This window comes from Hyperoodon ampullatus, assembly GCF_949752795.1.
Source record: "Hyperoodon ampullatus genome assembly, chromosome: 6".
Lineage (NCBI taxonomy): Eukaryota > Metazoa > Chordata > Mammalia > Artiodactyla > Ziphiidae > Hyperoodon > Hyperoodon ampullatus.
Window position 1 is genome coordinate 5,288,190 of NC_136919.1, and position 12,963 is coordinate 5,301,152.

Below are 12,963 nucleotides of genomic sequence, written 5' to 3' on the forward strand. Positions count from 1 at the left end.
AGGGTATCAGGGCAAAGAAACTGGGAGGGAGAACCCGAGGTGGACATTCAACCACGTGAAGTAGGTTCTGCTGGACATGAATAATCTGACCTCATGGGGAAAAAAATGCACACTCCGAAGACTTACAAAAGCAGGAAGCATGTCATGGTATGTAGGTGGGTGGTATACATTCCCCATGAACTGTGAAGCCCCTTTTCGGACAGGCTGAGCCGGGCGGAGAGAGGGGTCCTTAGAATCGCTGGTACATGACGAGGAGGGGGCTCCGTCTCCCGCACTTGAGTTCCTGCTGCCCAGCTCAGTTGGGGAGGCGCTCAGAGACGTGGCAGAAATTATGTTTCGCCCACCGCCCTCCCTCCAGCTTGTCACATCTGGAAATTGAAAGGGGGCAAAAGGGGAGAGGAAAGAGGAGGGAAGGAGGGATTGCATGAGGTTCTGAAGGTCAAGGGACCCCCCTCACTCACCGAAAAATTAAGAAAAAATTAAAAAACAAAAAAAACAAAAGTGAAGAATCGAGTCGACCGGTCAAGTCTGTCAGGGGAGGTGGGGGGCAGACACCTGGCCAATGAATATGAACTTGCTGAGGGAGTCCGACTGTCAGAGAAACACAAAATAAGGTCCACTCAGAGAGAAGGCAAGTGTAAACGGGACGTGGTCTTCATCGACTCATGGAAACTACACAACCTCAGACCTAACACCCCAAAGAAACCAAGATGGCCCCAGTGAAAGCAGCCTTGGGTCATTTCTTCCACAAATACTGACGCCATTTCTTCCACAATCATGCTGACCCCGACAGGACCAGCACTGTGCTCAGCACTGGACTGGACTTTAGAACCAGAGAGAGTTCTGGACACGTGTTCAAGCTCCACTCAGCAGTGGCCCCTCTAGTCAGAGACTCCCCAGCTGTGAAGTAAAGCAGAGCTGCTCTCCCCGCCGACAGGGGGCTGGAAGGGTCTGGGGCCCTACCCACCAGGCCTCGCCCCACCTGCTCTGGCAGCGGCCTGTGGGGCCCTCCCATAGGTCACAGATTGAAACCTGCCAACCCTCTCTGACCATCTTTTTAAGACGATGCTTTCCACTGCAAATGTAGCAAAGCCTGGCGGAATTAAGAGGGCAACGAGGAATCAGATGAGCCAAAAAGACTCCTCTTTTCAGGCAACTGGTAGTTAGGAGTTGAAACACGAGAGGTCCCTGAGTACCTGACCCCTAAGAGAATGGAAGCCAGGACCGGAGCCACAAAGTCAGAGACTGCACCCAGCTCTTCAGGTACCTCGTGTGTGATCTTGGCCAAGCCTGGTCACCCCTCAGGCCATCTGCTTCTTAATCTTCTCAAACAAGGAGATGGAAGTGATCCCAGAAGCTTCTTCTAGTTCTAAACTGTTATAATCCTATGGCAGCTCATCTTAATTAATCCCAGAAAGTTAAAGTTCTTGGCCTAAGGAATTTGATTATATATTTGGAGCAGCCAAAATAACCCAGCATAGGCCGCTGAAAAGGCAGTATGTTTTATGAGAGCTGCACAGTGATTGTTTCATTTATAGGATATCTGTTCTCACTTTGGGATACCTTGGGGATTAATCAAAACAAGCAGATAAAAGTCTCTCATATTTCAAAACCTGATCAACCCCCCGCCCCAAGGGCTACTTCAGAATCCGTGATTAGAACAGATGGAAAATCCCATTCCTAAACGACACCTTGAATACTAATCACCCAAGGCCACGAAGAAAAAAAAAGTACCAGTAAGAATTGCTACACAATCCTGCTGACCCCTTGGCCAGACCCCAGATGAGGGGTTGTGGAGGCTAGTGCTGGACTGGCGACTCAACCAGGGGAACGTGTTAAAAAAAACAAACCAAAAAAACAGATTCTAATTGGCTGGGGATGGACGAGGGCTGGAAATCAAGACTTTTTAACAAACGCCCCAAGTGATTCTGAGAGGATTCGGCCAAGTTTGGGAGCCACTGAGTAGAAAACAAGCTCCTGAATCGGGAATCAAGTTAACTGACCCTTGGTCTGTCCGTCCTTGCCGTGACCACCCAGGTACAGCAGAACTAACATCTGATGACTGCCGGGAAGGCGGACAGGCCTGGCCTGACCCAAAGGACAAGAAAGGAGGCGTGACCTCCAGCCCAGCCCAGGGAATAAGTCCAACAGATGCATGGATCAGGTACAGGATCAACAGTTGTGCTTTCCAGGCAGGGAACCTGGCTCCTCGAGAAACAGCATGCTTCTAAGAGGGCAGAAAGACAAGGGGAAATTCTGCTGTTCCCATGGGTGCCCAGACAGGGGCTGCAGTTCACTCACTCTGAGGGCGGAGGCTTGGTCCTGGCCCATACGACAGATCTAAGACGCCCTTTTCTTTGCCAGCCTTGTCCTGCCCTCCAGCTGCTTTCAGCGTCGGAAATTCCTCGGGAGAGAAGGATAATAGTCGGCTTGAGGCCCTTAAACCTGTCAAGAGAATTGGAGAGACGTATGGAGCAAGTGAGACTGGCATCAACAGTTCTCTGCTTTCACAACGGCACACGCTGGCAGCCACGCTGCCCTGAAGGGAGCTCCTTCCTGGGGTGCTGTCTGCGCTGGCCTTCTGCGCCCACAGAGTGGCACTAGGGTTCCCTGAGGGTGACAAAGGGAGGCTGCCCGCAGACCGTACCAGGTCCCTTGCCAGCCACCCTGCAGGAGCTGGTCACAAAGGGCAGGGGGTAAGGTATGGCAGCGGTTCCAGCCCAGATCCTTCCCTCCCACTCCTGGAAGAAGGCAGTAAGGTCCTTCCAGTGGCCCTGGGGGGCAGATAAGCACGGTCTTTGGTGAAATCAGCCCAGTGAAACCAACTGCTTTTGGGTGGAGGTAATGCCCTGCCCCCCAACGCCTCCACCCTAGATGTACACCCTCACCCTAGATTTATGCCTCTTCGTGTGTCCACTCCCGTTTACTCTTTTCTACAGAGATCCTCAAGCCCTACAAGACCAAACATTTCATTCTTGCAATCTGGGAACCACTTCTTTGTTCTTTCATTCACTCCCCTACACTGTGAACTCTGCAGAGAAGAAGGCTTTTCTTAACTTGGCTCCAATCACTCACAGCACTTAGCACCGGGAACCTGCAATCGTCTTTTCGATGAATAGATAATAATAAACGATGCATTTTAGGGTCTAGAGCGGGATTTGGTCCCTCTCCTGGAATACACAGCACACGTCTGGCACCACACAAACTTAGCAATAACAGCAGTATCACACAGTAAAATGTCCAACTGTGATGTGCCTTGATCCCTAGACAATACAGCCAAATCTGTCCCTAGGTATTACTGATTCGAGGACCTGCTAACTCAGGCAGACTTTGCCGGAAGGATGCAGCGGGGATTAGTGCAGATGCACAAGACGATGATTCATTCACCAACCCACTTAGTAAAAAGGTCCAGGGTCAAAAGAACATGCCGGGGGCGGGGGGGAATAACTGGACACATTATTAACCAATGATTAACCTGAGAGACAATCGCCAAGTGTCGCAAAGGAGCACTACTGCTCACACAGTTGCTTCATTATGTTAAAAGGTCATTGGCAAGAATGAAATACGAAAGTCGTGCTTTAAAAATACGGTAGAGGGACCTCCCCGGCGGCTCAGTGGTTAAGACTCCGCGCTTCCACTGTAGGGGGAGCGGGTTCCATCCCTGGTCGGGGAACTAAGATCCCGCGAGCCGTGCAGCGTGGCCGAAAGAAAAGAAAAAAAGTAGATAATTTGAAGTTAAAAAAAAAAACAAAACAAAACACCAGCAAATGCCTAGTACTTTTTTTCTGCCTCAACAGGCATGCAGGTATTATTCTAATCATGAATTAAACTTACCCTCCACAGATAAAAAAGATACAGTGAAGAACTCAAAATCTCAACCCAAAGTAGTCGTATTCCTCAGGTTTGAACGCCCTGTAATATTCACCCACCAACCCCTCCTACCACCTGTTCTCTGCCACGAGAAACTGAGGCAGTGAAATCGGGGGCTTCTTCTGAGGCCCCAGATGGAGCCGCCGGTGGTGCTCTGGCAGCAGAGCCCACGAGCCATGTGCCTCTGGCCTCTGCCTGAACCACACAAGCAGGCCTCCTGGGCCTGATCCAGATGAAACAGACCGAACGACCACCTTCTACATGGAGAGAGTCTGTCAACTCAGGAAGAACCCTTCTGAGTTCCAAAGAGTCATGAAAATGTTTGTGGGCCACACCCCCAAATCCCCACAGCCCTGGTGGCATCGCGGGCTCGTGACCCCGGTGTAGGAGGGGAACCAGAAGCCGGGTTCCCGCCCCGGCCCCACCTGGTCGTCACGTGTCTGTTCTCTCCTCTTGGGCTACTGTGCTCTGCCGTCTCCCAGACGAGTTATCACATGTTTACAGGGCATTTTACTGTGTTTTAGGATTATTTTCTAAATCAAGTTTTCTTTTGATAGGTAATACAATCAAAAGGGTCAAAGGTAAAAAGCCTTAAAAGAGCGTAAACAGAAGCCTACCTCCTACCCTCACGCCCCATCCACCTACGTCAAACACCCTCACAAAACAGGTAGTCTTCTGTTTCGTTCCTTCTCTCCCCTCCTCTTCTGTTTCCTTCCAGAGATTTTTTTTTAATGCGCATACAACATTTTTAGAAGCGTTACTTTCCCTCTCCCCAGTTGTTTGCACAAATGGTAATATACTCTGCGTACTATCCCACACTTTTTTTCACTTAAGAATATGTCCTGGAGATCTTGCCAGATCAGTAGAAAACTGCTTTTTTTCCTTACAGCCAAGCAGTATTTCATTAAACTACCATCCTTTGACGGACATTTCAAGGGACTGTGTCCAATCTTTTGCTATTACAACGTTGCAATGAATAATCTCGTGCGTGTCCTTTCACACAGCTGTAAGTATCATCTACAGGGTGATTTCCTCCAAGTGGAACCGCCAGGTCAAAGGGTATCCGTGCTGCTGTGTGACGGGCAGTGCCAATTCACACTAGTTTTTTTTTAATCTCTGTAAGTTCTTGTTAAACTAAAACGAACATTCCATTTACTTAAGGAAATTCCAACCTTACGGAAATGCAGGCTACAGAAAGCACAGAACCACTGTTAGCAGTCCAGTGACTCGTCCTCACCATGCCTCTGTGAAGGCCTTGCTTCCGGTCTGCAGTGCCTTGTTGCATCCCCGCCCCACCTGGCCCCCCTGCCCTCCAGGCTGGGGCGGCCGGCTGAGCTCCCCCTGCCCTTTCTCCTCCAGGCGAGCTGAAGCTCCAAAGCCCCCGTACACCTTCGGGCTGAGGAAGGGGTGGGCCTTCAACCGCACAGCGACCCGAGGCCAGAGGGGCCCGTCCTTGGGGCGTCAGAGTGGCAGGGGTGTGTGGGGAAGGTGGCACACGGAGCTGGTTTTCTACTCTAAGCCATAAACGTAAAGTCTGGCCAGGCCTTGGCCGGCAGGGATACGCAGAAGGCAGAGGGCAGTGCCGGGACAGGGGCCAAGGGTAAAAAGGCAGCCCGTGCTGGTTTACAGAAGAAAAAGCAACTGCGGTGGAGCCACTCACACCACCGTCCCTCTCCATCCAGCTCGGGGCGCCGCCCAGCGTGCTCTGCACAGCGTGCTGGAAATACGCACGCCAACACTGGGAAACCAGGCGAGTTCACGTAGAAGAATCTGGGTTTTTGGCTCCTCTCAAGAACACCCGCGGACCCTGGGCCCACATTCTCAAAGGGCTCCAGATGCTGGAGGGGAGCCAGATTCCCTCTGCCCCAGCGCCCCTCAGCCATGCCACTCAGGGGCCGCTCTGCTCTGGGCCTGCCTTGGAGCCATTTCAGTCTGTTGCTCGGCGTTCACTTAAAACTCGGGATGCTTTCCCCCTCCACTCACCCCACATCGTCCCCGTGCTGAACCACGGCAGCCGTCTGAGTACTTCCCCTGTGTCAGGCAGGACACCAATGTAACCAATACCACGCAACCTCTGCATGCTCTGGTGTCATTGCCCAAAAGCAAGCAGTTCCCAGGGCTGCTGATGTACAAACCCAGGTACAAAGCCAGCGCCCCGTAGGCAACACCTCCTCCCCCGGGGCCGGGGACTCACTCCAGTAGCGGCTCAGCCAACGAGGGAGCGCAGGGCCAGCGCCGGGTCTCCTGCGCACACCTCGGGAGGGCTGTCCTTAGCAGTAACGTCCAATGAAACCAAAGAGCTGACGTGCTCTACAGAATCAGCACTTCCACCGCCGGGGCAAAGGCAGTAGAACTCGCTCAGGGAGGAGAGTCCACAAAGCTGCAAGCCGAAGACTGCCTGGACACAACTGGAGCGGTCCAGAAAAGGCACACATCCCTCCCACCCGCCCACCACAATGCCACACACACACTTACCACCTTCGTGTCCTGCTGGCTTTCCATTCAGCTGTGCCCATGACTTTGGTCCACCTGGCGCTGAATTTGTATTCTGAAAGGAGGAAGACAATGAGAACAGGGTCGGCCCAGCGGTCTGCTGTCCACTCCCTGAGCGAGTCAGAACAAGGTGCCCTCCGGTTCTCACCTTAGGTCCAGACCCTACACTGATGTACCCACTACCACCAGCCAGGCAAGGTCCAATCACGCAGGCTTTCCACACAGCCTCCCACTCGGGCAGCAGCCCGGGGTCAGGACCCACGGCCCCATGATGGACGAGGAGCAGGCCGGAGGGCAAGCGGCCAGCTCAGGGTCACACGGCAGAGCCAGCGCTGCGCTCAGAAGGTGCTGCCAGGCTGCCTCTCATGCCCACACAGAGCTACTCTGTCTTGCTCCAGGGACAAGACCAAACCCCAATTCTAGTGTGTCTGAAACACTGGGGGGCGCCGCTAACAGAACACGCGCGCGGGAAAGCTCACGTGCCTGACGAGTCGCTGGCCGGGCCGCGGCACCACCGTCCACAATGACTGTCGTGCCACAAGGCACCACTCCCCAGGTGCGAGGCCTTCCGCCTCCACTGATCTGGGCTTGCCCGGCTCGGCTCACCTCTGCTGAAAGCTCACCGCAGGCCAGGCATAGTGCTAGGTGCTAGGCACACCTGGGTCACTTGGGTTGGACACGCAGCTAGTGAGGTGGGACCAGGACTTGTCCCCACCCTGCCGGTGCCCAAAGCCCCTTCAGGTCCCCAACCACTGAACTCAGCTGTCTCCCCAACAACATGCTACTTAACAACTGAAGGTAAAGATACACAAATCCAATCTGATGCAGCATGACGTTCCGTCACTTACTGGACTAGATCCTGGATAAACAGTTACCCCTTCCCATCCTCCCCCTGCCGCTGCCACCACACACACTCAAGGCAGACGGCTGTCTCTCTTGCCTTCGATGCAGAGCTGAGTAGGTGCAATAACCCATGTATTTATCACAGACTTGCCCTGAGTGCTTGAGCTGAGTGACCCGGAATGCCCACGGTCCCCCGTGCAGACCACACAAGGGAAGTGCCAGCTCCGTGACAGGGGCAGGGCAGCCCCTGCTGGGGTTGAACAGCCCCTGAGGGAAGGGTGAGGCTCCAGACCAGCAGGAAGCAGAGGGGCCCCGGGGCACTGCCATCCCACAGCCTCCAGCTTGGGGTCTGCAGCCGCAGGGACGGCCCCCGCCCTCACCCACCGAAGGCACTAAACTGACGAGAAGACCTAGGGGCCATGAAGGGGTTACTAACACTGTGGCAAATCTCACCCCAAAGCTGGGAACCACCAGGGGTCTCCTCCCAACACCGTCCCCGCACGAGAGGAGAGCTGGTAAGCGCCAGGCGGAGGGCCCGCGTGCCAGCTCCAGGACAGGGCCCAACCCGACCGCAGTCCCCGCGGCACGCGTGCTCCACAGGTGCCCAAGCCGCACGCAGGCCCGGCCCAGGCCTGTTCGTCTCTAACAAGCTTGGAAGGTGAGTCTGACGTAGAGCCAGGGCTGTAGAAACAACCAGGGCTCCTTAATCACACTCAGCTTCAAATTCTGGGAAAGATATGAACTCCACACTACATGCTCTGACGGACCAGCAGGTCCCAGTGGATTTAGGCCAACGAACGTGCAGTCTCGCATGAATGTGGATTTCTTCTTGCTTCTCCTTTAATTTCAAAGCGCAGTTCAGTGTTGGGTGGGGAGGGTGTCCCTCTGGTAAAGCCATAAGCTTTCCCCGCAGACGGGGACGGCACCTCAGTCCTTCTACTGCCCAGGCAGCAATGCAAACTGAGTCGTTCTTTCAAGGGAGCCAGTGAATGCCAGGTATCTGTCTAGACTTTTTCTGGTCTTCTGAAAGATTCAGACATCTCGCCTAGATTTCTAGCTACCGGATACTGGCCTCTGTAACCCCCAGATAGACACCAATGGACCAAGTACAATATGAGTTCTTGATTAAATCATGACTCTCTGTTTAGAGGCGTATGAAGTGCATCGACAAATAAAGGATTATAGCTCAGTATTTCCCAGAGCACATTCTGAGAGACACTAGTCTCTAGAGACATTCAATGAAAAGAGGTTTCCAAGGACAAATACATTTCGGGACCGCTGTCCATGATGTCCTTTTCTCAGAGACTCACAGGACACATGAGCATACTGCAGACACCGAGAGAAAGTATGACATTAAGAAAACCAAGTGAAGGAGCTTGCTTCACTTTGTTTTCCAAACTCACCAGACCACTGAACCTTCTGTAGCCTAACACTTGCTGTCTCCTTATGGCACTTGCTTCTGGGGAGACACTGCGGGGGGCCCGATCTAGCCTGTAGCTGCCGGAGTGACTCACCTCAAGCTAAGGCAACTGGAATCAAATTAGGCATCTATATTCTGTTCTGCATCTGGGGTCTTTCCCAAGAGTCACTCATCAGGTTTGCTTCTGGAATGAGCACGTCACACAGAGCCACGTTTCTCAGCGACAGCTCCCATTGGTCCCCAGCGCCAGGGAGCTCAGAGGCGCCGACGCCTAGGCAACCATCGGGACCGGGTCCCCAGCACCTACCTCCTGACTGATCGACTGTGTCGGTTTCTGCAAATTGGAGACAGATTTCTGCAAACCCGGCTGCGGCAGCAACTCCGGCGGCTGAGAGGCCGTCGCACTGGAACTAGACAAAGGCAGGACACACACAGGAATTAGACAGGCACCGGCCATGCCCACAAGGTCCCTCCACATTCCCGAGAGACACGGCTGCTCGCTGGCTGGGAGCAAGACCTCCTCTGGCCAATAAAAATACCTTCCCCGGCAGACTCCTAGCCTGGCCAAGACAACGAGAAACTGGACCACGTGTGAGGTCTGCTCACCGACGCCTGATAGGACAGGCCAGCCCTCTGCCTTTCCGCAGAGCCTTCTGTCTGCAAAGACTGAAAGCTCACGGCAGACAACCAAGTGATGGAGGATTTGTCACGAGGGAGACCGCGTCGGGGCAGGGAATGGGCTCTGAGCTCCCGCCCCTCACTCCTGACCAAGAGCTCACAACTCCTCAGGGGCTGATCTCTTTGAAGCATGAGCAGATTTTTTTTTTAAACCTTCTCTTGGCTTATGAAATAAATATGTGCTCATGGTAAAAATAAATAAATACATAGAACACAGAATTTGTCACGATCTCATCCTCCGGAGAGAGACTCAAGCAGATTTTTCTACGTATATTAGCATAGCATTTTGTAACACAAGTAGGGTAACACCATACATACAGTCCAGTAACTCGTGTTTTACTGAATGCCCTTGACATCTTTTCGTGACAACACATATGGATCTACTGCTTTCTTTTCATGACACAGAACAGGTGGATGGGCCACAATGTGCCAACCTCCAATTTTTCTTCTACTACAGATAAAACTGCAACGAGCATTTTTGTGTACACATCTTGGCACACTTGTGTGTACGCAATTCAGTAGTCTAAGTTCTTAGAAGTGGGACAGCTGGATCAAAAGATGTTTTAAAGTTTAGAACATACCATGGAGCTACCCTCCAGCAAAGGTGCGTCTGTCGATCTACACCCCACAAGTAATCTTTTGAGAGCAATAAGAAAGGGTTCTGAAGGAAGATCTCTGCCAACGTGCAGCCTTCCAGTCACTCCTTCTGTTCAACCTTCCACCCGACGAGCTTCGAGGAGGACAGCAGTCCCCCGGCCAGAATCCACCCAATGCCGGTGGCTCAGCTGAAGCCAAATTCTACACACATCCAAGGCTTACTCAACCGAGTAACTCACCACCTGTGATTATTACACAATGAAGGCCACTGACCCTCCTCTCTCACATCACCTTCTACCTGAAATAGATGCTTCCAGGTGGCGTCACTTCTGTGGTCTCCAAACACTGGGTCCCAGCAGGTGTGGCCCCCCCCTACTCGGCCACCTCCCTGACAGCCTCGTGAGGATGTGGCCCAGGGGCAGCAGAGAAGCAGCGCCGGGGTCTGCCGCCCCCAACAGCACCCACTCTTCACCTCTGGCTGGCAGACACGCTTCAGCAGCACACTGGCCTCGTTGAAGATGCCTGATGCTTTCGAGGCCACTGGTGCGTAAGACCGGATAAAAGGAGGGAGCAAGGCTTTGTCCTCTCTCTCTAGAACTTTCAGTAGCAGAGGCATTTCAACGCTTACACTGAGCTGTCTGCAGCGTCTACACTTGAACAGAACGAGCACATCCGCCACGTACCACCTCTGTGCCAGGCCCTGTGCTAAATACGTGACTTGGGTAAATCTCCTCCATTTCCTGCAGCCACCCCCGGAACCAGGTGTTATTTGTACTTCACAGGAGGACAATGATGCTCAGAAGTCAAATAAACCAGGTCCCATAAACCTAATAAACGGCCTGGCTGGAAATCACACACGTCTGTCCGGCTCTACAAGTCACACTATATCGTCCATCAGGATGATCCCTAAGCCAACTGTTAGGAAATGTCCTAAAATCTCAGTTATTACTGATCATCTGACCGAATTACTGGCTCACTCTCTACATCTTGTCTGAAGTAACTACAGAAGTTTTACAAAAGCTATTGGCCACTTCCAATTAGAGAAAAGGACCCTGGTTGGAAGGCTGTGCTCTGGGCCACTTTTACTTTCTGGGTCCTGAGTATCAGCAGCCAGACCCCAAGGGAGACAGGGCAAGCAAGGGTATGAGGCTGGACGGTTCTGTTTTCACGGCAAACCCCAGCAGCAGGGTTCTGCCTGCCAGCCTCAGCGAGGCCCCGTCCTGCCCCAAACCCCTCCCAGCGCAAACCCCAATCCTCTTTCCTGGACACCCTACCGCTGGCTGGAACGCAGCCGGCCACAGGCCACAGAAGGAGGAACGAAGGCTGAGGCGGCACACTCGTGCTTTCAGCGCCACCACACAACAGCGGCCAGAACAGCCGCGCTGTCCCTCCAATGATGATTTCTGTGCCAGATCCCGGGCCTCCTAAGGCTCCCGTAAGTGCTGTGCTGGCGGAGGGTGGGCCTGCAGGGAGGGTGCGCGCTGACCCCGAGTGCCTGGACTGGGGTGGCTGTCCTCAGTAACTGGGTCCTACGGAGCATGTGCAGGCGCCTGTGTGGGGCGCTGCTGCCCCACTGCTGGGACGGCTCCACCTTCTCCACCTGGGGCCCAGCACCCAGGGACCCCAACCAGGTGAAGCGCTCAGCTCTGCCCACAGTGGCACCTCTGGGAGAGGTGAGCCCTACTTAACAAGGCACAGGGGACACTGGTCACCAGGGAAAGGCAGCTCACAGAAACACTGTTGCATCGGCTCCCAGAGCCAGGAAAAATGAAGGCAGGGAGCAAGAAACAGCTAAGCAGCAGGAGTCGGGGTGAAAGAAGCTTCCTTTGGAACCTGCCCGGTTCTCCAGAGCTGCCCCCTGCAGGAGGAGAGGGTGCAGGCCATGGACAAAGCTCCAGCTCCCGGCCCACCGCCCACCCCTCTGCTCTCACCTCTTTGGGTCTTGCTGATCCTGCTTGTTTGCCCATCCCGTTCCGTCCTTGGGTACTATAACGATGTTGGGGTCGTTTCCTTTGTTTTCAGACTTCAAGCTTGGCAGGTTTGCAGGCGGTGGCATACGCCGGGCTGTGGCAACTTTCCCGAGACTCTGTAAGCCATGTCTAGGAATAACTGCGTGGAGGGAGAGGTGGAAACAGATGTTGCACAGAAAGTCATGGAAGGAAAGATGCTGGGTTCATTCAGCTGCTCTCCCAAACTCTAGAGGATAATGGCAGAGGCAACCAAACAAAAAACAAGGGACAGACCCGCCACGGAAACACACAAAAAGTGCTTGGTCACTTGTACTCAGTCCTTTTACAAGCTCTTCACCGAGGACTTCAGAGACACAGGAGATGCTGAAGTCTGTGCGGAGGCTTCCAGTTTACTCGTGGGCAGAAGCCTCAGGGCGTTTAGGACGTGGGGGAGGGGCCAGGCCTAGAAACCTCCATCCCACAGAATGACAGCCCTGTGCAGAGGGGAGACTGCTCTGGCCTCGTTACAGCAGGACTGAGGGGACAGCCCCGCCTAGACCCAAGCCAAGCCTGAGCAGGGCCCCCGGCATCCATAAAACCCTCAAGGGGTGTGGTCAGAATCAACAGGAACTTTCCCCACCAAAAGCTCCGGAATATCAGAACCATGAAACCTGAAGGGGTAACTCTAATGCAAATTAAATTCCATTCTACCCATCGGGCTCAAAATATCCATGGCTTCAATAAGATAAGACAGATGAGGAAATAATCCTAGTACAGCAGAGTCAGGATATTCCAGGCTCTGAAATCAGACATCAGATAGGAGCAGAGGGTGACGCGTTTCCCCGGAACTACAGGATGACCACCACGTGCCCAGAAGGCTGGTCTGCATGGACCATTCCCATCTGACCAGACAGGGGACTCTAGGTTTTCCTGATCCTTGACCTGGAGCTTCTCACTTAAGGGAAAGCGTAAGGAACTGGCCTCCAACGCCCTCTTACCTGAGGATCTGATCGAGTCTACTGATTTTCCTTTATACTTATCAAACAGGCTGAGAGTCGAATACTTGCTTTTCCCATCCTTGCCCTTGGTTATTTGCCCCAAACGATCGGACAT

At 53.3% G+C, this 12,963-nt stretch overlaps 1 protein-coding gene across 5 annotated transcripts in view; it reads right to left on the bottom strand.

Annotated features, from left to right (window-relative positions):
* Positions 1 to 12,963, bottom strand: part of PRRC2B (proline rich coiled-coil 2B) — a gene marked incomplete at its 5' end in the record, with an annotated part of 57,598 nt that extends 44,635 nt beyond the window's left edge. For all 5 annotated transcript variants that reach the window (XM_079706393.1, XM_079706392.1, XM_079706391.1 and 2 more), the window contains 6 exons: positions 127 to 368; positions 2,302 to 2,445; positions 6,346 to 6,418; positions 8,934 to 9,036; positions 11,833 to 12,010; positions 12,849 to 12,963. In XM_079706393.1, the coding sequence (XP_079562519.1) occupies positions 127 to 368; positions 2,302 to 2,445; positions 6,346 to 6,418; positions 8,934 to 9,036; positions 11,833 to 12,010; positions 12,849 to 12,963 (855 nt within the window). The remainder of the gene's footprint in view (positions 1 to 126; positions 369 to 2,301; positions 2,446 to 6,345; positions 6,419 to 8,933; positions 9,037 to 11,832; positions 12,011 to 12,848) is intronic.